Consider the following 24,311-nt stretch of genomic DNA (forward strand, 5'->3'; position numbering starts at 1 on the left):
TTTTACTATTTTTCACTGAATGTGTCATTGGATGGGTGGTGGAAAAATGCCATTATGTGTTGTTTTGTGACATGGGAAATAGCAAACTAAGAGGAAAACTCTGCTGAATGTTTGCCTCTTGCTTTAAAAGCCAAATTAGTGCTCACGAGCGTGCAAACTAGTGTGTTAAGCTGGGCAGACATGTTTATGATAAATGTCTTCTTCCCTTGGCTGTGCAAGAGGGAATTTAAGATGCTTGGGATGTCTGAACACATCCCCACAGCACAGGATTCTCGGTGGCAGGAAGAGGCAAACCGGAGATGTCCATGCGGCCAAAGGGCAGCCTTTCATTTTACCCACTGCTCTGCCTGGCTTGAGAAAGTTTGGGATCTGCCCGGCTCAAATTTTGGGGAGAACGGAGGAGAACCGATGCATGGAGCAGCTTGCTGGAGACACCCCATCCTTCCCCAGTCCCACTTCACAATGTCCACGGGGCCAACTGTTTTCAGCATAGTTTGTTGCTTTTAAACACACACACACCGGTGTGTATGAATATATACACACATATATGTATGTATACATACATGTGCATATGTATGTATGTATGTATATGTATTTACACACACCTGAGAATCACTCATTTTCTGGGCTGCGATTCTGCTTTCTAGTGTGAAAATCTGATCTTGAGTGATTTTAGTTTTTGATTTCTCCTCTCACCCCTAACATCCTACTACAAAATTAGGAACTACAAGAACGAAACTCTGGCTAAAATCTAATTTCAGGCGACAGATTAGTTTAAAATCATGAAGGTGTAAAAATTACCAGACCGGGATTTCTTCTTTTTCTGCCCGTGCTCAGTTTAAGGGAACTAGATTAAAGACAGGATTAAAATGCTCCGTAGCCATCGCTGCGTGCAGCGACTGCAAAGGCGGGGTAGGCCTCGTATGCTGCGTATGCCGTTAAATCTTGTCCCATAGTCACCGCTTGTTTGAGCTGAGTGGCTGTGACAGTCGCGGCCGCATTAGCAATGGTGTATCCTGCAGGGAAAAGGGGAGAAAAAAATGCTGATTAAGGAAAATACGTTCAAAACCCACCATTGCCTGGTATTTTTTGACGGGAAGACTTTGCTGTCGATGGGAACAATGTAAGGAGAAATGAGTTTGTTAATGGGAATGATCTAATTAAATTAAATAGGTAATTTCTGGCATGTTTTTTCTCCATGTTAAGGCTAATTTTAAAAAGATGGAAAACTAATGCTTTTTCTCGCCTATTATTTGTTAAACATACTGATTGAAAAATGCCCCTCCCTGAATATTTTTCCCTTAGGCTTTGATTATCTCTGAGCTATGAAGGTATTAATGGTGCTCTGGACATGGCCTCCCACCCTTGACATGAGGAGGGTGAGAAAATAAAGTAATACAGGGGAGATCTGGGCTGATTTCATAGAGAAAATACAGCTCTGATGGTACCTTTCACATTCAAAATATGTGCAATTCAGAGCAGCCACGATAGAGGAGGGAAATTCCCTCTATGCAATATCAAGGATAAGATGTGTAGTAAACTGGATTTTTTCTTTTCTTTTCCCCATAAGTTTTGAGTGGAAAATGTGGTTTCAACACTTCAAAATTTTCCATGGGAAAATGTTAGCTTTGCTGATTTAAAGTGAACCACTGGGAAAACAAACATCGTATGGGGCTGGTTTGTCTGAAAGCAGGGTATAGCAGCCTGTTGACCAGACCACAACATTTTGTTGTGAAAGAATCAACACAAAGCTCAAATTTGGGAAGAGCTGCTGGGGTACACATTGGCTTTGTTGGACCAGGCTCTGCTGCCAAACTACATCTCCCAGGGTCCAAAATCTCCAAGCGACCAGCTGGGCAATGGCATCAACCCAAGGTCAGCCAGAGCTGAGGTCCTCTTGGTGGGGAGAATGGAGATATTGGGCAACATTGAGAGCAAATGGCATGACCGAAGGTGTTACCTCAGGGAAAGACGTGAGAAATTTGCTATAGTTTTGAGTATTGTGGCTACTTAAAGTATCTTCATTGCTTCAGCAAAGCGAGGTGCAACATTTTGTCAAGAAATTGAGAAACGTGTCATTTAAAGCGTGTCTGCCATCACTGTAAGAGAAATGAGGTACCTGGGCATGGCTTGAGCTGAGCTGGGCTTCCGCAAGCCCTGATCAGGGACCAGTGTGGTTTATGAGCAGAAACTTTAATATATGTCAATTTGTTGAGTTTCCAAGACAAATGAGTAAGGGTGGATGAAAGAAAAAAGGCAGATTATAATTAAGCCGTAAGTGGAGACTGGATTCAATAAAGGGCCCATTTGGTTTCCACGCTGCGGAAGCCTGCACAGACCCAGACAAATTGATTTTTCTGTGGCTTTTGCGGACTCCTGTGGCAGGAAGCTGGATAGATTTTTTTTTTTTTAAGTCCATCCTTGAGACACGCCAAACAACTCACTAGTACTGACTAATGCATTCCTCGTGCAGTTTGGCATGCGTTGCTCCCACTGCATCAGAATCACCGTCATGCTGGAGAGCACAGTGAATGTAATGCCTGCGAGCTGGATTCCTGCTCCCAGCCTGTGTTTTCCATGACTTGCATGACTGGTTTGGGCAGTTGCAAGAGCTATTTGAGTATGAATTCCCAAACTGGGAAAAAAAAAAAACCTAAGCTTCCAGTGGGGGTAGGAGAGAGCTGGGATCAGATACTGACTTTCACAGTTGCATCATGTCTTTGGCAGAAAAAATCAAAAGTGTTGGTCCAGGGGAGTGCTGGTGGAGGATGGACAGGCCATGAATCAATAAATCAAATGTGGTGAGGAAGATCTACCCTATCCTGGGTGGCGTGAGCCAGATCACAGGCAGAAAATCCAGGGAGGGAACTCATCCCTGTGGCACTGCTGGGCTCTGCATCCTATCTGGGACTCCCGGCTGAAAGGAGGCATCCACAAACTGGAAGGAGTGGAGGGAATGTGTGTCCCTGGGGGGTGTCCCCGAGCAGTGTGGTGCCCCCATCCTCAGAGGCTGCCCCAGCTCGCCTGGGACACGGCCTCAAGCAACCTGTATTGGCAGCATTGACCTTGCTGTGAGCAGGGTCAGATCAGAGACCCCCAACACCAGACCTCCAGCCTGAGTTGCTCTACTGGTCATACACTGTAATTTGGGAAATCCTGGCGTACAGATAAATTACTCTACAGGCAATAAAGATGTCATACACATAGGTAACATGAGCCAAGGTAGAGGCGTGGGGGGAGCACAGCCAGGTCTGCCTCCGGTGGCCCAAACTGGGTTCATTCTTGAGATCCGCAAGGAAGCATGCAGGAAAAATAACATTCCAGGAGACCTTTGCTGTACAGAGCTTCCCCTACCTGGAAAAGCTGGTGCTGCGGGAGGCACCTCTGCTCCTTCCGTGGGAATCCCCAGCGTCTGAAGGGTGTATTCTGCCGCATAGGTTTTGGCTTCATCAATGTAGGCACTAAGCTTGGGGGGGGTGAAGGGATGTCTGCGAGTACAGCAAAATGTTAGCTTTTTTATTTATCTCTAGGACTTTCCTGCAAGCTGTTTTGATCCAGGCATAGATGGCACCTTCCCACATAGCAAATGGAAACATCATTTTACTGTGCTGATGCTTTAACCAAAGTACTCTCCTCGTAGTAGTCTGGTTTCTTTGCTGAGTTTATCAGTCCTGGTCTCATTTTGGACACAATGTCCTTTCAGAGCATGTTGTGTATTTTCAGTCCAAAAGAAAGCCTGCTGCAGCCTGGGTTTTTCTTTAAAATACACAGAAAACACTCTTTTATGTCAGAAATGTTTAGAATCGTGTTTGGAGCCTATTTATCAGTATGTTCCTTCAAGCTGCTTTCTTTTTCCCACAAGAGCTATCATAGGCTTTCTTTTTATACTAAAAAGTACCATTTTGCCTGATTATTTCTGGTTTTCTGTAATCTTTGCACCAGCAGAGAGAGAGCACAGACATCACTATCAGCTTATTTTCGTTTGTGGATGTTTTACTCCCCAATATATATTAAAACCAAACCAAACCAAACCACACAAAAAAGGGAAATAGTCTTGTGCAATTGTATTTTGAGGAGAGATGCTAGATAAAATGCCATTAAAAAAAAAATCCTAAACCTCAGAAAACCTCAGAAAGTTACATACATGCTGGGGTTCTGGCTGGCGAGGGCAGGGATGGTGATTTTGTACAGGAAGAGCTGTCTTTGGTCTTGGCCAATTGCAGAGTGGAGCTGGTAAACAGGCTGCCCCCAGTTGTTTTTCTGACAGATTTCTTCTAAGATCTAGGAGGAAAGAAAGGAGTTTTGCTCAGGTTAATTGCTGTGCAGTAGCCTTCTCGCCCAGCTCTAGCCCCTGCACTGGTGAGCTTCCTTCCCTCCAAAGCATTTTCAGGTGTTGTGGTAGTTTCCTCTTGGCTTAGCAAATTAAAAAAATAGAAGGCAGACAGGTTACTACATTCACCTTGAAGTGTATGTTCATCTAAATGCTTTATGCTTTAAAAATCCATTTATTCCTGAAGTTAATTATTGCCCTATTAAATCAGATGCCTTTGTCCCTTTGCTGATGAACTGTCTTATTCTGTTATGGCTGTGATTTTCTTTGAATTCTCCTCAGAAACACTATCTATGCACTTCTTTTTTAACACTGCTAAAGCACTAGGGTTGTGTTTGTCTTCAGTGCTCTAGTGCGTCCCTGGCTTAGTGGGTTACAGCGCATGAAAAGTCCAAAGAGTCATCCCTTTTTTTTTTTTTTAAAAAAAAAAAGGCTGTTTTTCCATCCAATTAATTATACAGGCTTCAGTAGGCGATTTCTGCTTTTGGTTTGAAAGAGAAATGCTGAACTGCATTGCCCCCGGCCTCAGCACAGCTTATTCCATGGTAATTGGGAATCGCTGTCTGGAAACACTTTGGCTTTGTACTTTTAATTTTTTTAACCCACTGGGTGTCTGCTGTCGCAAATGGGTTTGCACACAGCATCGTGTTCTCATGCCTCCCTGTGAGTGATGTTTGGACCAGTTTGGGTTTTTTCTCCAGGCTGAGAGAGTTGCGCTTGTTCAGCCTGCAGAAGAGAAGGCTCCGGGGAGACCTTATAGCACCTTCCAGTACCTGAAGGGGCTACAAGGAAGCTGGGGGGGACTTTTTACAAGGGCATGTAGGGACAGGACAAGGGGTAACGGGTTTAAATTCAAAGTGGGGAGGGTTAGATTGGATATCAGGAAGAAGTTCTTCACGGAGAGGGTGGGGAGGGACTGGGACAGGTTGCCCAGAGAAGCTGTGGATGTCCCATCCCTGGGAGTGTCCAAGGCCAGGCTGGATGAGGCTTGGAGCAACCTGGTCTAGTGGAAGGTCTCCCTGCCCATGGCAGAGGGGTTGGAACTAGATGGTCTTTAAGGTCCTTTCCAACCCAAACTATTTTATGATTCTATGATTCTATGAAAGACACTGTTGAAATGGTCTCAGTGCAGTGGATGGGAGAAGCTAACCAAGTTGACAGGTATTAATGAGGCTATCATTAACAAGGCTGTTGTGAAGCAAGCTGTAGCTGTTTAAGACTTGCTGTTGTGAAATAGTAGCACTGGGGGGATTAGGGAGCTCAGCTGCTGGGAAAGTGTGCCCCAAACAACTAGTGTTGCAAGTGTCCGGTACTGTTACTGGACAGTTTGAAATACATGCAGTGGGGGTTTGGAACGGATGGTAGGAAGAAACAATGAATTTCACCTTCCCTAAGGCAGTGTAGCACCACTCAAGACTATTTCACCCCTCTTACATCCTGATAACATAGAGTAAAGGGACTATGAAATTTTGCAGGTATGGGGGGAAATAAATTTACAGTTTTCTGGGGGAGAAAAGGGTATTCTCTTAGGCTTGGGCAAACTGAATGCTGTGGCAATTGAAGTGTTAGTACGCAAAGATGTGCTTCAAAATTCAGGGTGAAGTTAGTTTCCATATTGCTCTGGATGATGGAAGGCAAAAGGAGTTGCCATAAGAGCCGGACCCTCACAAACTTGGGGAATTTATTCTCCTCTGTTCTAAGTTTGTTCTCCTCAGCCATCATCCATCCACCTGGATCCTAGTCCCGCACACACAACCACATCAAAAGTGAGTTTCTGCGCTGGGCTGGGTTGTGCAGGCCAGCAAAACCTCCTTCCCCATAAATTATTTTAATAAGTACATTTTTTTTTCTATATATGCACATTCATTCCTTGTTGAAGCCCCAAGCAATGCATCATGTTTATCAAACCCATTTTGGGTGAGAATTTCCTTACCTTCAGTGCTTCAGGGGGTTTGGAACTAGGTGATCTTTAAGTTCCCTTCCAGACTAAACCATTCTGTGATTCTATGATTTTACAGACTCAGAGCCATAGCTGTCATTATCTTACACCCATGGTGTTTATTAAAATTCTCCACTGAGTGAGAGTGGATGCCATTCTCCAGAGAGGTGAGTGGCTATTGCAAGATATATCTAGTGGTGTTTTATTTTTTATTGTATTTTGAGATGTAAGAATGGATTTACTTATCAGTCCCCAGTGCAAATCTAAGCAGGAAGCCCTTTTCCTGAAAACATTTTGGGCAAAGTTAAATTCTGGGCAGGATATTCACCCTCTTTTTTTGCACACGTACCTGAGGAGCGAGTTTGATCCCTTGGGGCTTTAACGTGACATGGTTCATCGGTGTAAGCTCCATTCCTGGCAAGAGGTCGTAGAGTTTATCCTCTCCCCTCTTTTCTCCTTTGAGCTGGTATCCGCGCCCCAGGCCCGTGTACGCCAGGTAGCCACGACCTCCCAGTCCTCTAACTCCCGCAGCCCCTACAGGTACATTCATGTAAATTTCTAGGAACGTAAGAAGGCATTAAACTGAATCAAATCACCGGAAAAATTACCCTGATTCTTGCTGAAATGGAAAAGTTAGCCCCACTCGCCGGGTTTGGGAAGAAGATGGGCAGGAGCCCCCCATAACCTGTGTCTGGGATAACCCAGCCTTGGCATTGACACCCTTATTTTTGGGCTTGTATGCTTGGATGGGTGAGATATTTCAGGGGAATCCCAGCTTCCCTCTGACCCCGTTTCCATATTCTATGGTCAGTTTTGATTTCATGACACCTTTCTAACTGGATTTGTAGTGGAAAGGGAGAGAGGGGACAACTGATATTACTTGTTACCAACCAGTGTAATTTCACCTTCTTGAGGAATTCAGAGTTTATAGAATCCCTTGCTTACGTCAGCCAATTTTTTTTTTTTTTTTTTTTTGCTATTACTCTTCCATTTTTTAGCAGGAGGAGCCCTGTTTGGGAGTCTGGGGAGACTGCTAGGCAACAGAGAGCTGGCGGGTTATCATATCTGAACGTTCCCTAAGGCAACCTTCATGGCAATTAGTCTCACCTGTGTGGGCAAAATTACGGGGGGCAACAAGGGAAATTCCTGTACCCTTCCTTGGAAAGGGGAAAAAATTGCCAACATGGTCCTTACCAGCCCTACTGAGGTGCCACACGGGGTCACAGCCTGCCATGGGAACTGGCCACAGGCTTGGGGACACAAGCTGACTGCCACAGGCATCGTCTTTGGAAGGAAGATCAAACGGGGAGATTTATTTTTTTGTTTTGTTTGCCCCCAGGTTTACTTCAGTGCTTACCAAGCAATACTTGTAATGATGGGGAGGTACCTGAGTATGGGGATTTGATTTGGTCCCAGGTGTGGTCACCCAGGATCAAAGTCAGACCTTCAGCAGCCTTCAGAAATACTGTTTTCATAGACTGCTTATTATTAGGTTAATGATCCCCCCAAAAAGGAGTCCATCTCCCAGAACAAACAATTAATGGCTTGCTTGATTTCAGTGCTGGTGCCCCACTCTGCATCAGGACGATATGACCTCCCTGGGAAATGCCATAGCTTTGGGTCAGAAAACACCAGGACTGGTAAAACTTTCCCTGTGACCTTCAAAGCAAAGAGGAAACACAGCGGAGAGCTGTGCTGGTGGCTGGTTGAGGGAGTTGGCTCTGAAAGGGGAAAGGAAGATTATTTTATTTGGTCATTAAAAAAAGGCAAAGCCAGGATGATTCGTGATTTATTTATGCTGGACGTAGGGTGATCAGGAAGCTGTTTCAAACTTGCTCTGGGAAAAATGCTTATTTTTTTCATGCTTTGCTTATTCTGCTGGAAGATCTATGCCTCTGGGAAGGACAGAGCCTAAAAACTGCATTTTTCATCCTTCTCTGAAAGGTGTCCCACATCCAGGGCGAAGCCAACACCCTCAACACAAGCCTAGGGAGCAGCCACCCAAGCCCAGGAGTCAGTTTGCTAGAGCCGAGTGTTGGCGTGATGAGAGTTACCTCGGATGGACGGGGGCCGGATGATGCTCCTGTTGCTGAGCCCCTTGGTGGCAGGGAAGTGGAGGTTGGGGATAGCTGCGTAGGCTTGGGGTGCATAGAAAACCGGGGCACCCAGGTAGGCAGTAGCGGGGTCGTACACGTGTCCGAAGGCATAGGTGTATTCTCCTTGCAGCATGGTACCTCTGCCGCCTGTGCCCCGGGTGTATCTGACATAGCTGTCTTTGTCAACAGGTTTGGCTAACGTCACCTCAATCGGGGACCCATCCAGCACCTTCATGCCAGGGTGGTGGGGAAGAGAGCACAGGAGAGGCACAAGCATAAGTCTCCATAGTGCACAGGGATTAGCCTGCCTAGGGAGGTGTTTTCCACACATGGTTTGCAAATGGGTTGGGAAGATAGAGAAAACCACCCCAAAAAAGTCATAACCTCCCTTACACAGGGGGAAGAAGGCATTGGCTGGGTGAAGGCTTAATGTGTTTAGAGCACCCAGCCCTGACCCCTGCCAGGAGAGGCCCCTTAACCCGATTAGCACAGTTGTGAAGCCTTCAAATGGCTTCGCTTCCCTGCAAAGCACCATGTCAGCCAGACCGTATGCGCTCCTGTGGAGAACAGCAGTAGCACTAAAAATAGAGGTGGGGCTAGCACCTCTGCGGGAGCAGCTCTCGCATCACAGCGCCGTGAATTACATGCAGAGCAAGAAGTACTAAATACAGCAATCTCATTGCAAACCGGCAACTGAATCTGGAGCAGATGTTTTGGGTTGACCTTGCTTGTCCCGGTTTGCCATTCACACGCTGCCCTGCGAGTATTTTTGTTGGCAGATGTGCAGCAAGGATATGAGAGTGAGCCAAGGGAACCCGTAACCTCTCGTTGCTAGTCCTTGCTTTGGCTTTGCTCTGGTTTTTGGTTGTTGTTGTTGTTTTTCTGAGGGGTGAACTACAGTCTGAGCTGAGCAAACATTTAGTACAAATGCAAGGAGCAAGAAGCCAAAATGAACAGTTTGTGTACATCAGGACAGCTGAAAAATGAATTCAGGGATATAAAACTTCCTCTGAAGAGAAAATAGGGCTAACACTTTCAGGATATTTTTGTAGCTAATAAACCAGGCAGCATTGTTTCTGTTGCATTTAATATCCCGCATATAAGCCCCACGGATTAGCATTTACAGCAGCTTTACCTTCCCATTCAAGGCTTTCATAGCTTCAACTGCATCTTCTCTTTTATTAAAGTGCACAAAGGCGTAGTCTCTAATTTTCTTTACTCTCTCTACTGCACCTGCAGAACATGTTGGAATATTAGTTGGAAATGGGTCTCAGTTGGAAAACACAGGTCTGAAAGAGCAACTGTGTGGGGATATGAACCCTTGGAGAGCAAAGGCTGACCAAGGGTAAAAGAGCAAGAGGACAGTGTCTTCTTACCTCTTAGAATGTATATACCATGGGAAAATAAATACAAAAGCTGTAGTATTTCAAGTAAAACGAGAAATTGCTGGGGTCAGACACCACCCGTTACACTGCAGTGGTTTTCTTCTGTCCAAAATGCTACCTCTGACCTTGTGTCTCCCTTCAGTGACAGACCACCAAGACCCAGGTGGCCGAGCAGGACACGCAGCAGCCCCGAATTTGGTGAGCAACACATGTCACCATGAGATCACCATCTCCACGGTTTTGTACGGCATCGTACATGCTACTTGGAGGCAGCTTCAGGAAAGCTGATGCTTCCACCATAAAACAAGGAGGCCCTTGTCTTAACCATTGATTCAGGACGTTCGGCAAGAACAAGCACCAAGTCCTGCCTGGGACAGAGCAGGGACCAGGCTGGGACTGTCAGGGCAGCAGGTCTGTGGACAGTGCTGGCCCTAGGAAACAGCCTTTCCACGTGTGAGTGGGGCATCCCTGGTACAGGGCCCCAGGTGAGGAGGGATCCCCATCCCCAGAGAAACCCCAGTTTGCCTGGACACAGCCCTGATCGGCCCACTGCAGCTGCAGCATTGGCCCCGCTGGAAACAGGGTTGGGCTAGTGACCCCCACCCTGGTGTTTCCAGCCTGAATCTTTCTACACCTTTGTGATTACCCACAAAAATTCAAATGTTCTTTGCCTCTTGTTCTTCTCTTCTATGTCCATCCTCTACAGCTTTACCTTGTCAGCTGCTCTGCTGCCAGGAGTTTCTTGGCACTGAAATACTCAGCACTAATAAGTTTGTCTCCAAAATAACCGCACCAGTCCTATTCCCCATGGCCACAAGCTTTAGATGTCTACCTTTTCTTCTCTAATTGTTCATCTTCCCCACTGTTGAAGGTTCGGAAGCACATCATCAACCAGCCTGACCACCGAGACTATAATACCCCAAAACATATACCTTGGAAATATGACTAAGGGATGCTAAACAACTCTCCTGTTGGCTTCTTACCCTTTAAAGCTGAAAAGGTGCACAGGGAAATGTCATACTGCCGCAAAAAAGCACTTACTTAAATAACTGCAGGAGAAAATATATTTCTTTGGAGTTCAGGGGGAGTCATTAGGAGCTCCAGTGGGCTAAATGAAGCCTGTCCCAGCCTATAACCTGTCAAAATGACACCGCAATGGTAAGTAGCACTTTGTGTCCTTCTGGGATTGGAGGGTGATTTTCTAAACCTGAAATTATGGGAGTTAGAAGCTGATGCCTTGTTTACAAGTCAAGGCTTTAGTGAACTCTCTGTGTTTCGACAATCCCCCTTCCGCCTCCTTGGGAGTGCTCTGTGTTACTGATCCTCGCTTGAGCCCAAAATCTTGCTCTTCCCTTCCTTCTGCCTCTGCTGGGGCAGAGCCATGTCATGCCTGCCCTCGGGTCATCTCCACGGAGAGACTGTCAAAGTGATGTTACAGGGGAAATATTGTCCGCTTCAGTACGTTTGGAGAGCATAACTTCCCTGCTGTAAACTTTGCCAGAGATGAGGGGTTTTGCCAAAATCTCTAGGGAGGGAGGACAGGACTTTTCAGTGGCACAGGTGGTGTACATCTCTATAGAAGTCACCAGGCACTGCATCTGACTCAGGTTTAAGGGGTGATACTTGCACTGGATTACAACTTGAGATGGATAAGCAGCGTTCCTGGTCGTGTGTATGGAGCCCGTAGTGATGTGGTAATTGCTCTCTATGGGGACTTCTGGATTGTAACTCCTCTGGTTAGGATAATTTTTTATTGGATGACTTGTTACTGTCAAAACAGCTTCTTAATTCCCTGGGTCAAAGGTACACTTCAGGCAAGCAGTGTTGAAATGAGGCGTAATGAACAAGGCAGATAACCAAGGGGGGGAATTGAATCATTTCAGATCCTTGCTGACTTTATTGATTGTAATCTCACTATAACTTAAACTGCATTTTTTCTCCCCTGAGGTCATGTTTTGCTGCTCTGATGCACATTTTATTGAAAGCATGGCACAGCTTTTAAAGAGACATCCCTGATTTTACCCCCAAGATATCCATTAAAAAAAAAAAGTCAACTTCCAGCATGGGAAGTAAAATGATAAAGGCGTGAAAGGAGAGTTACAGGTGATAAAGATCTTCTGTTGTTGTGCTAGAAAGCTTGTCTCAGGGGCAAAGCAGGTGACTGTCACCAAAATGCCAAAGGGGCATAAATGTGTTTCTAGGGAATGTGAGCAGTTGAACGTTCAGGAGCATAAATGGGTAAATAAAAAGAGTAAAGAGTTAAGAGAGTGGGATGATGCATACTTAACTCAGGGGTAAAATGGGGTCTCTAACAACTTCTTGGTAGCTAAAAGTATTGGTCAGAAACATCATAAAGACAGAAAGACTCGTAAAGTGACATAATGAAGACATTTGCTTTGCAGCCTAGTAAAAAAAAAAAAAGAAAAGAAATAAATGTATAGAGCAGAAATTAAGTTAGTGAAGGAAAAGTGAAACTCTGTAGTGAATTTTAAAAAATTAATAGAAGAAAGTTAATAGAACTGAGATGAAAGGCGATTTTTCATTGCCAAGCAGAAGTTACTAATGCCTAATGGACTGTGTGGCTTGGAGAGCTGCAGAAATGGGTTATTTTTACTTTGTTGGTTTTGGGTGGAATTTCCTAGAGCTGGAGCAACTCAGAAGTAAAATCTCCTTTGAAAGCCAGCAGGATTTTTATTCCCAACAAGCCTGCCTGCTTTTTGAAAAATCTCACCCTAAGTGCATGTAATATATGTCACGAAGGAATACTGCCATATCATGCATTAAATTATAAGCACAGATTATTCACAAATTTACAGAAGAATGTGGAGGGGTATGTATGAAAATGACAGAATTCAGAAGTTAGATTAGATAAAAAATATTTGTATTAAAACACTCTATTTCTCTCATCATCCCTTGTCATAGAATAATGCTGAAATCACCCAGCTGCTTCACCAACTCTCTGTTTTTAATGAAGACCAAAATAATTCAAAATAATTTTTATGACACAGGCATCCCCATGCAGCCTTTTGGATTTCTTCCAGCTGCCATTCATCCTAAAAAGGTCAGTAGTGTTATTAGCTGGAAATTAAGCAGCCCTTAATGGGATGACAAGTTGGGTGGGAGCCTTCAGCCTTATGTAGATTTTTGTGGCATTACAAATGAACATTTTACAGCGGAAAACCAGTTATTTTTATCTCTTCCTTTGACATTTTATGAATGAAGAAATGTTTCCATTTGCAGTAGCAGTACTTATTTTGGAGCTATCTTGTCAGTGAGTTCCTACCTGGTTTGATGTTGTTGAACTCCTTTTCTATGGTCTCTTCAGTGGTTGAGAGCATGAGGTTCCTCACGTAGAGAATTTTTACTGACGACATGGTGTCTTCGTCCACCTCCACTTCTGGTTCTGCCCAGTCAACAGCGATAGGGTGTCCCCACAACTGGATCCTTCCTTTAAAGGGATTGTCATGGTCAGTGTCAGACTGGCTTTGGTTCCTCTCACTTCTGCTCAGAGACTATTTCATATGCAGTATGAACAGCAGAATAGGCCACTTCTACTAACATGGCCAAAATAAGCCTTTGTAGCTTAAAGTGCGGCTGCTTTGTTAACTCATTTCCAAAAGCAGATGGTCACACTTTAAGTGTGCTCCCACTCCTACCTTAGATACCTGCAGAAATGCAGCATCCAGAATGAAAGAAGTGAAAATACAGCATGATTCACAAACATCCTCGTTCCCTGGAATGCCCTCTAAAGGGAAATATTTTAATAAACTTGTAAAAATCCCTCTTGGCTGCAAATATTTCATTCCCTAGGTAATTGGAAAGGGATCCAGAACTCCCAGCTGGATGAAATGAAATCATAAAAGCAAGGATGTCTCTGTGTGCAAGTGTTTGAAGTTGTATGGTCCTTGCTAAGTGAAGCTGCAGCGGTAGTAGAAAGGAGGGACACAAAAAGTAACTGGGCATAAACCAGAGTGTGGATGTGGACGAGAAGCACGTGGGCTCTGTTAACACTGGATTGAGCTGCTGAGGGGCAGGAAACCAAAAGAGCAAATAAGAGGTAGTTGAAATTGATGCTGTTGCCGAGTTATCACTCTGAGGTCCATAATAATTTTCACTGAGTCACCTAATCTCCTAAATAATCGATTAGTCAATTAGTGATGTTTAATTTGTAAAGAAAGCCTGCCATGGCCTTGTCTCAAAGCTGTGCAAATCGCAGTGATGAACAGCTGGACAGCTGGTGGGGCAGAGGTACCTCTACATGGTGATGATTTCATAGAGCCATAGAATCATTTAGACTGGAAAAGTCCTTTAAGATCATCAAGTCAAACTATAAACCTAACATTGCCATGTCCCCCACTAAACCATGCCTCCAAGCCCCTCATCCACATGCTTTTTAAATACCTCCAGGGGTGGTGACTCCACTCCCTCCCTGGGCAGCTGATTCTAATGCCTGACAGCCCTTTCCAGGAAGAAATTTTTCCTAATATCCAATCTAAACCTTCCCTGGCACAACTTGAGGCCATTTCCTCTTGTCCCATCGCTTATTACTTGGCAGAAGAGACTGACACTCATCTCTCTGCAACATCCTTTCAGGTAGGCATAGAGAGTGATAAGGTCTCCCCAAAGCCTTCTCTTCTCCTAGGTAAACAACCCCAGTTCCCTCAGCTGCTCCTCACAGGAATTGTGCTCCAGACCCTTCCCCAGCTCTGTTGCCCTTCTCTGGACACAATCCAGCCCCTCAGTGTCTGTCGTGCAGGGAGGGGCCCACAACTGAACAAACTGACCCCAGGATTCAAGGTGCAGCCTCACCGGTGCCCAGCACAGGGGGATGATCCCTGCCCTGGTCCTGCTGGCCACACTGTTCCTGATGCTGGCCAGGATGCCATTGGCCACCTTGGCCACCTAGACACATGCCGGCCTATATTCAGCTGCTGTCAACCAACACCCCCAGGTCCTTTTCCACCGGGCAGCTTCCCAGTCCCTCATCCCCAAGCCCGTAGCGTTGCCGGGGGTTGTTGCAACCCAAGTGCAGGGCCCGGCCCTTGGCTGTGTTGAACCTCATCCAGTGGCCTCAGCCCATGGATCCAGCCTGCAGAGCCGTCCTGCCCTCAGGCAGATCAACACTCCCCCCAACCTGGTGTTGTCTGCAACCTTACGGAGGGTGCCCTTGACCCCCTCATCCAGGTCATTGATAAAGATGTTAAAATATTTCTTCACTTCCTGTCTTCTACAGACAGCAATGACACCTCTTTCCTCCTGTTTTTTGTCCCTGTCCCTTCTGCACATCTGGCAGGGAGATTTTCCTCCCTTTTTTGTTCGAGTGGTTAAAATCTGGCCACTCACTAAGATCCAGTGCTCTTAATTCTGTGGCCCACTTTTTATCCAGCAATTTTAATCAGCCCAGCAGCTAGTTCTTTGGATGTACAGCAGGGACTATTTTCTGTCTTAGCAGCAATCTAAGTCCTAGATATTCCCTCTAAATAATGAAATAAAATGTCAGCTGCTTCTGCAAATGTGCCCCAAAGAGTAAGCGGGTCTTTCTGTGTTCTTTCTTTCTTTCTCTCTGATCTTTGTGGCATGAAGATTGGGTCCTTCGAGGCCTTAATTATGCTAAAAGCTGGAAGAAAGCTGGGAATGCCTATGGTGGTAGAGGGAAAATGAGAATCCTGCAAAACATTTTTGAAGAGGGCCACAAAAAGGCATCATATCTTGCACCTCCGCTTGGATAACCCATCTAAGATGGGATGGGAGCTCCGAAATAGAGGAAAATTATATGGTGAGGGGAGAATTTGGAGACCTGCTTTTCTACAATAGAAGTGACAATTAAGAAACAAAACAGAAAGGGGCTGCTCCCTGCTACAAAGGCTCATGAATGAGCCAGGATTTGTGGAGCGAGACTGGGCTGATGTTCAGCTTTCAGCACTGCCCAGTCTGACTCAGGCTGTTTGTGACCACAAACAGAGAGCTGGCTGCTAATGGCAGCCATGTACCCCTTTCTGAATTGCCATTTTCTGATCAATAGTGGAAATAATGACCTGGTTGACTTGCAGCAAGGAGCTAACCTCGGTGTCTGCCCTAACTTCTTCCTAAAATGCAGTCTTCTTCCACCCTCTTACTTAACCAGGAGACAGCACAAAGTTTTCATAAAAAGCTTCTTCCTTTTTGAGCATTTCTGTCTCTTCTACAAAGCTCCCTCAAAGAGCCGTGAGGTTCAGAGTAAAGGAAGCATCCTGATAATGACATTCAATCTCACATTTACTCAGTGCATCAGCTGGAGACACATTCCGTTCTGGCTTGAAACTTTTTTCAAGATCCTCCCGTATGTTTGGAACATCAAAAGACTCTGGCTCCTGCTCAGACCTTTGAAATTCCCCCAACTGTTTACCAAGAGGTCCCTAAATTGGGAATCACTAGCACATTGCACATGTTTGTTCAGGGCTACATGCTCGTTTCCATCTGTCTCACTGTCTTTGCTCAGGTTTTCAAGTGCTCTGCTTCCTCTAGGCTGCCATGCGCATCTGTGGCTGTGCCTCCTCCTTCCTTCATTCTCAATATAAAAACCATGAAAAAGTTGTGCTGGAGCACAGACTGACTGAATGTGCTCCCACAATCAGGAAGATACAAAACTGATGCAGAATAAAAGGAAAAGAGTACTCAGTGCTTGATCTCAAGCTCATCTTCTTTACAATAAGAACAAAGGATTTAAAATGACTCGTGGTATTTCACAGGCTGTCATATAGAAAGAGTGAAAGAAGGCTGGTGTGTTATAAACAAGTCTCAAAACAGAAGGTTTATTGGATTCTTTTACCAGCAAGTGAGTTGGGGTCAACAGACCAGTGCCGGAGATTCTGAGCATAAGAAATCATGAGAAAATTGGTGAAGTCACTGCAAATGCACTTAATGTTAAGTGACTCCTTCATCTAACACCTGCCAAACCTCTCAGCTTCACAATAGTGTGAATGCCCGCAGCACTAAATTACATAGACTTACTCTTCATATTTTTTAAATCCTAAAGTAATTTCTCATTTGAAGTTTTCTTCCAACATTGAAAATATCCATTTTCAGGAACATCCTCAGTACATTCTCAAGGCTGAATATGTTCTCGGATGCTTTCCGGAGTGGTTCTCCCCACGAGGCCATAAATGAGGCTGTATTTTATACGTAACCCACGATAACCACAGGGTAATACACGTCCTACAACAGAGCTGTATGGACACACACAGCTAAATCCATCTACCTGTATTTTTAATAAATTCTAGCTCCGAAATGAAGAACATGGATAATGACCATGGTGCTACATCAGGTCATGTAGTGAATAACCTACGCTGTACCCCAGAGCCAAGGCGACTCCATCAGCCAGCCACAGTTTATTGGGGTCCCTCCTTGCTCGGAGTGTCTCCAACAGCTGAGAGGAGAAAGCCCAGCAGCATTCAATTCCTTGGGTACCTGTGTCCTCTGGAGACCTCGGTCTCACTGCAGTGCAAGGCAAACATTGGTGACTGCTGAGATGAAGCCATCCCCACCACCATCACCACCTGTACTAACCTGGGAGCAATTTTCTCCTGGCCATTGCTGCTGCCCGATGGCTTTCATATTCCACAAAAGCAAAACCCCGGTTTTTGGTTTTATCTGCTGCGCTAGGGTAGACAATGACATCCACGACTCCATCCGTGACTTTTTTCATCTCTGCCAAAATTTCCTCCCTCTTCTTTGTTTTGGGGATCCCTCCCACAAACAGACGGCAGTTGTCCACACTGGCACAGACTCCGAGGAGACGCCCATTTCTGTGTATAAACAACAAGGCTGATTTGTCAGAAGTCAGCATCAGTTCTCAAAGAGAGGAAATAAATTAAAATAAACCCCCCCACTTGTCCCAAAACACAAGGGCAAACTCCTGTGGCATGTATTGCTTGGCACATTCAGGTGGTGTTGCTCAACACAAGAGCTAAAATGAAGGTGGCCACTCCGCTGAATTTGACACCTAAATAAGGCAGCACAGCTGAAATGGGGGATTTGAGATTACAGAGGAACAAAAGCCAAATTTTGCTTTTGCTTCTTGGGTTTCTCCCTTTTGCTATTTGTGAAGAGAGCTGCTACCAGACAACATATGGTTACAGCAGCAACTCTTGTGTTGCCACCAGTATCAGCCTGGATTCGTTGTGTTCACCAGTGACTTGTAGCTTCCCACTGGGCCTCATGGATGAGGTTTTGGGGAAAGAAAATCCCTTGTCGTGGCGAGACACCATTTAGGGGCTTACTGATGCAAACTGCTGCCCAGATCCCATAGTCAAAATTTCCTTACATGCACTTTGCTCACCTCTTTGTGTTCTAAGCAGCTCTTACAGGTCTTGAGAAGTTAAAAACTTCTTTAGATGAGTCTTTGGAAGAAGGGGAGTAAGCAGAGGAGGTGGAGGTGGATCTTTAAGACCCTCCAGCCTCTGATAAAAATAGTGTTTCAAGTTCTGGCTGTGTGTCTTGTGACCTGCTCAACCTCAGGGTTGTTAGTAAAGCAATTCACCACTCATCTTTTCTTTTTCTTTTTAATTTTCTTTTTTTTTTTTTTTTAATGAAAGCCATAAAATCACCGGAATGGTTTATCTCTCAATGCTCTTAAGCAAAAGCATCTAGTCAACCCACTTTGAACTGGAAAAAAACATTAAATGCAGTTGAAATCAAAACAAAACATCTTGATGGGCCCGTATGTTGTTGATTTCTGGGTGTTTTGTTCCCAATTTTTAGTCACAAATATGAGGGCTTTTTCTGTTCCTATCTATTAGGAAATGTCACTGTTTTGCCCATTGGCTTCCATCCTATTTCACCGTTTTTTGCACTTGCTCTGTCTCCCAGAACATATCTGCAGTATAGCTAACGAGACAGTGGATAGGAATAAATCAACAAAATATCCCAGAGGGGAACATGAAATAAACAGCAATGTTTAGGCGAAAGTTAATTTGATGCAAAGTAAAATATTTTTTCCAGTGTTCTGGTAGGTTATGGTTTGTTTTTTTTTTTTAAGGAAGAAATTGTCTGCAAAACATTTTGGCTCTGATGAGTCCTATGTACAGCCTGTGTACTACAGCAAAAAGCAATGACTGCACAGGGAGACATGAACTGATTTCCTCTTAAAGCTTAGGTATCTAAATAATCTTCCTCTGTGCTGCGAGGAAAAGTGTACCTTACATAACAAAATAGATTAATATACATGATTTAAAATGGATGTGAAGGTGTCTGTCATGCTTACCTGATTTCATAATTATTGAGTTGCTTTATTGCATTCTTCGCCTCCTGTTTATTTGAGAAGGTCACAAAGGCATAGCCCCTGTTGTTGCCATTAAAGTCCATCATCATTCTCATTTCATAGATTTTTCCAATCTGCAAATAGAAAGAAAAAGGCTTGTCAGCAAGGTGGGCGGTGTTCAAACAGGAGTGGGTGCTTCCTTGACTATATGACATCAGAAGTCCACCAAGCCAAGGGTAGTCTGCGCCAAATCATCCCCAGTTCAGCCCTGAAATGCAGCTTTGACCATCAGTAGCCTCTGCAAATTAACCACCTGCCATAAAGTCTTACTTTTTCACATAGTGGTATAAGTTCATCCTCAAAGAGGTCTCGGGGCAGTTTCCCAATAAAGATCTCACACCCTCTCTCTGGCGGAGGGCCATCCCAGCCAGGGGGTGGGCCGCCGTATTTCCTCTGCCCATTTTCCTGCCATGGAGAAAAATAAAAGCATAGTTTAGATGCAAATTTTAAATGTGGATGTAATAAGCCCCTTCCCAGGGAAAGACGCTTTAGACATATTCCATTACCCGTAGCCTGGAGGCAGATGTCCTCCTTCCCTGCAAGGAGCAACTCTGTGGAGACTCATCAGAGATAATGTAGTGTGCATTGGCTGCCCCACTCCCACACCTGTACTTGGATATCCCAGCTAGCGTTCTAGTGATGTACTGGAGAAGGGGCTGGTTGGTACCTAGCGAAGTTTTGCTAAGGAACATGCATGAGTGCCTGCTCTACAACTCACTTGCTACTTCAGCTGTCCAAGATGGACACAGTCAAACACTTCCTTTGAAAATGCAGGTCATCTTGGCTATGGGAGGTGAACCTCTGTGGACTGTGTATAAGTTGAGGACTATGTAATATTACACTTGCAAAATGCATAACTTGTCATGATTCTTTATCCAGTCATAACCACTTATTAGCAATTATATTGCCTCTTACTTCAGTAGTTGATGAAGAGCTTCCTACTATAGAGACCAAAGAAAAGATACTGGAAGGTGTCCCTGCCCATGGCAGGGGGGTTGGAACTAGATGATCTTTAAGGTCCCTTCCAATCAAAAACCATTCTGTGATCTACGATTATGTTTGAAAGCAGAAGGACTTTCCAAAAGCAGAAGGAATCTGGACCTCAGAAAGTGCTAACACAGGGAGAAAACCAAGAATGAAGGTAGAAATTTGGAGTGATGTGGACAGCATGAAAGGGGCCAGCCAGGAAGCCTGAGACATCATTGGCAGTAGGTGATACTGGTGATGCTCACTGAGCTTGAAAAAATATGTTTGCATCAGCAGCTGGCCTTAACGAAGAAGCAGCAATGCTTGGCACGAGGTGTGATGAGGACCTGGGCCTGGAGATGGACATAGAGGGAAGATGCATCCCAAAGCCCACTCCCTCTTCTCACACCCAGGAGCAGTGAAACCCTTTCTCTCACTGTGCCAGGAATTTTAGAGGGATCCCAGCAGGAGAAGAGGTCTGGGCAGAGGAGATGACAGAAGGAGCTCCATGCTGGCGACAGAGGAGAGCTATCCCTGGGGGGGGAGGATAGATGATGCCTGCCTGCCCAAGAGTTTCTTTAGGCACAGAGCAAGTCTTAGCCCTGAATAATATCCAAAAATGTGAAAATCAGACAATATTTCCTCTTTTTCCGTTGTTTTTGATAGGTGAGTGTCTGTCTGTTCTCCTCTCCTGTTTTTCTCTTTCCTGTATTTCTCATTTTTCCTGTTTTCCTTGATTCTTTTTTTTTCTTTCTTTCTTCCTCTCTCCCTTCTTTCCTTCCTTCCTTCTTCTCTTTCTTTCTCTCTCTCTCTTTCTTTCTCTCACTTTTTCTCTCTTTCTGGTTTTTGGTTTGGTTTGGTTTGGTTTCTTTTTTCATTTGGTCAGTGTGTGTGTGAGCTGGTGTGCAAGGAAGCACAGCAAGACATAAAGCCTTCTCTCAATCTGTCAGAGCTTCATTTGTATCTTGAAGGCAGCATCTCAACAAGATCATCTTGGCAAAGCGTCTGGAGGGAAGGAGGACTTCATTGTCCCCTTCACAAAGGTGAGTGACCCTGGCATGCATTAAGGAAGAAGGTGTTTCACCACAACAATAGTAGGTTGGAAGAAAAGCCCACAGAGACATGGAAAAGGAAATTCAGAAAGGGGAAAAAAAAAAAAAAAGGATAAAATGGTAATCTTGAAATGGCAAACGTAGGGAGAAAGAAGATGATGGGGGCAGGGCTGGAGATTGAAATCTGTGCTTTAGGAATGAGCCATAGCCAGACTTGAGAGTATGAAAATCTGAAGACCGAGATAAATAAAGCCACAATAAATGTAAGACAGAGAAGTTATCTGAGTCAGGTCCAGCAGAAAGCCTCCTCAAGGGCAACAAACCCAGCAACTGGCCTTCTCCTGGGGCACACACAGGATTAAAAGCTATAGGAAAATGTTTTGGTTTTGGTTTTTTTTCCCAGGAGTCTCTGTTTTTGCTTTGGGCTGTTGTGCCCTCTAGTGCTACACAAAGCCAGGCAAAGTTCAAGGCAGCCACCTGCCCAAAATTCACTGTTTTAAGTTACTTCTTCCAGGATGCAAGGTCAGTCATATTAGTGCACAACACCTGAAAAATTAGCTTGTTTTTGTCATGCTACCTGGAAAGACTTCTTCAGATGGTTTTTGAAGGATTTTGAAGGACATGCCTAGTCCTAACTTTGCACGTGGAGACCTTGAAGACTAAACTGGGAGCAAACCTTTGTGTCACATGCACTTGTACATCTGCAAGGATCTGTACCAAAGGCAGATCAGGCAGTGACACGTTGGACTTTCCATGGCCAAGTCTGGACCTACGCTGAACCTTTGCTTAGTGGGGTTTATTTGCTACGCTACCACTGCAGCCATGGCTTTGAGGCAGCAATCCCAACCTTTCTCAACACTCAGGGTTGGTTTTTTTTCACCTTTATCGTACTTTGGCATCGGGCAAAGAATTCCTGGAGAAATAAGATCCCATTTCATAAAAGACAGGACCTATCACATGTAGTCATGTGTAGCACATACGATAGAGAAAAACAGAGAGAAGAAGAAAGAGCAAGGAGCGCTTCATGAGTAGAGATTCACTGCTCAAGCCCCCAGCGCAATGCATCACTTCAGGATGAAGCCAGACACTGCGCACAAAAGGACGTGACCATGGGTTCCTACCTGGATCAAATTATATCCCGTTCGCTGAATTAATGCACGGAGGGCGGCTTCTTTCTGTGTGCCGGTCAATCCATCCCCGGATTTGTGATTTGATTCCATTGTGTGTGATTATCAGCAAAAAATCAGGTTAATTAGGGGTGCTCACTGCAATCAAATTTAAGATAAATTAAATAAATTAATATGGCTAGGAGGAGATAGTCCACCCTCCTGAGAAAGTTAAGAGGATCATTCTTCCTAAATCAATCATTTTGAGATATAAACAAAACACCACAGATTGTGGGGAAAAAAAAAATTATCCCCCTCTGTCACGTTGCATGAAAATAAACAGCGTTTAAACCCACAATCAGATTTGTGGACAGTACTCCAGTTGATATTGTAACATATTGGATCACCTGTCTTAGGAGGGAAATACATGTAAGAGGCCTAATCCTGTGCTGAGTACACAGCAGTGACTCCTTCATGCCGTTGCATCCCGGTGATGCTGGGAAGGGAACCTCATACAAGCCGTGTCTGGCATGTTATAAGAAACAAAACTTAGCTCCAGATTTGGCCTATGCTTAAAAAACAAGAACATGGGAGAACTTCTAAGCTGTGTCTAGGTTCAGGGTTGGGACAACCTTGGGTTCAGATATTTTAATTCAGAACCGTATTTTTAGGTCATATCTAATTAAAGTGTTTTTTTTAAGTTTTGGGTTTAAAACACCATAAAGCTAAAGTCTGAATTGGGTTACACACTGGCAAAGAGGCATTTACAAGATGAACCCCCTGCCTGTAATTTCAAGCTGCCCTGTTTTTCCTGCATGTCGAGCTTTGAGCTTGTGCAAAAACCAGGCATAAGCATCCTCCCCACCTGGGTAGAGACACCCTGTGTATGAGCCAGGCATACAAACAGGGTCTGCTGGTGCAGCGTTGAGCTTTGAGGACTTGTGATGATGATGATGCTGAACACCAGCAAGAGCAAAACCAGTTGCCTCCTTGGGTCTTCATAGCCAGGGCATGTGCTGTGGGCTGGTAGGACCAAGAACTCACGAGTAGGAAATTACTAAATCATGCCATCCAAAATGATCATTATTGCCATAATTGCTTTCAGTTGTACAGAGGTGGAGGCCACAAAGACCATGGTAACTCCCAGGCTTGCTTGGAAAACTAACAGAACCAAAAGGGGCAAGGGTGGGTGTACTGGGGATAAGGGGGACAAGGCACCCTGGGACCCACCATGGCACAGGGACGAGGAAGGGCATGGGATGGTGGTGGGATGCTGTGTGGGGGAGAAGGGAAATTTGGAGAATCCAAGCTGGGAGACAGACATATGGAAGGAGGATGGATCCCTGTGGCTGTGCCCCAAACTAATGTCAAATTCTGGGGAGAGGACCCTAAACAATCCCCCTGTACCGCAGATCTCTTGGTGCACATAACACGAGCATTGCAGGTAAAGAAATGCAGGTAAAGAAATGCAGGTTAAGAAGTACAGCATATCTGACTACAGCTGATTTTCTGTGTGTGCCACAGTGCTATGGAAATAACAGAAAAACCTTTCCCAATAGCTGTCTGTTTAACACCAAAATATTTAATTAACACATTGCCTTTGGGGTGCATTGGGCAAGAGGTTTGAGGCTGGACACTTTGTCTTTGGACGTTACTTGCTCTATGCTCTTTGTATCCTGGAAGACTTAAACAGGTACTTTAAATTTAAATAGATGGACTATTCTCAGTACCAAAAATGGGGCATAATCCTAGCTCTTTGTAGGGTCTCAGCTTTACATCACTCGAACATTGCCACACTGAGCTCTGGAGACCATGACTTAAATATTTGGAAGTAGAAACATATCCACAGTGCCAGATTTTGGAGGTGGTTTTGCTGAGGCTTGTGAGATACTTCCGATCATCTATTTGATCATGCTCACAGGGTGTCTGGTGTTTTAACTTCCAGCATGCAGGAGATGGGGCATGGGCTGTGCAATGCAATAGCACTCTCCTGTCTCTAATTCCAAATTGAGTGTTTTCTGCAGCAACTGGAGCCCAATTACTGCTTTGGCTTGCCTTTGCGGAGGGCAGCAGCAAAGCCTCATCGTTGTTCATGGTTTCTATGCCTGACAACCCTGCCAGAGCTGGGGTTCAGCACAG

General features: G+C 44.8%; 1 protein-coding gene across 2 annotated transcripts; it reads right to left on the reverse strand.

Moving 5' to 3' along the window:
• Nucleotides 1-698: 698 nt before the first annotated feature.
• A1CF (APOBEC1 complementation factor) lies at nucleotides 699-22,286 on the reverse strand. Of its 2 annotated transcripts, none has more exons than XM_010153358.1 (11): nucleotides 22,188-22,286; nucleotides 19,319-19,453; nucleotides 18,992-19,122; nucleotides 17,296-17,534; nucleotides 13,034-13,198; nucleotides 9,501-9,598; nucleotides 8,324-8,594; nucleotides 6,619-6,803; nucleotides 4,145-4,281; nucleotides 3,355-3,488; nucleotides 699-1,016 (listed from the first exon to the last, which is right to left on the reverse strand). In XM_010153358.1, the coding sequence occupies exons 1-11, from the start codon at nucleotides 22,284-22,286 to the stop codon at nucleotides 865-867; spliced, it is 1,746 nt and encodes a 581-aa protein (XP_010151660.1). In that variant the 3' UTR covers nucleotides 699-864. The 2 variants fall into 2 exon arrangements, with proteins under 2 accessions (XP_010151660.1, XP_010151586.1); XM_010153284.1 differs by having other exon boundaries at nucleotides 865-1,016; nucleotides 6,619-6,827.
• Between the last annotated feature and the right edge of the window lie 2,025 nt (nucleotides 22,287-24,311).

The sequence above is a fragment of the Eurypyga helias genome, unplaced genomic scaffold (assembly GCF_000690775.1).
Source record: "Eurypyga helias isolate BGI_N326 unplaced genomic scaffold, ASM69077v1 scaffold11420, whole genome shotgun sequence".
Classification (NCBI taxonomy): domain Eukaryota; kingdom Metazoa; phylum Chordata; class Aves; order Eurypygiformes; family Eurypygidae; genus Eurypyga; species Eurypyga helias.

Coding starts and splice junctions, on each gene's coding strand:
- A1CF (XM_010153284.1), bottom strand. CDS start 22,286: ATGGAATCAAATCACAAATCCGGGGATGGATTGACCGGCACACAGAAA. Junction 19,454..22,187: donor CGGGATATAATTTGATCCAG/GTAGGAACCCAT, acceptor TCTCCATGGCAG/GAAAATGGGCAGAGGAAATA. Junction 19,123..19,318: donor TTATACCACTATGTGAAAAA/GTAAGACTTTAT, acceptor TTCTATTTGCAG/ATTGGAAAAATCTATGAAAT.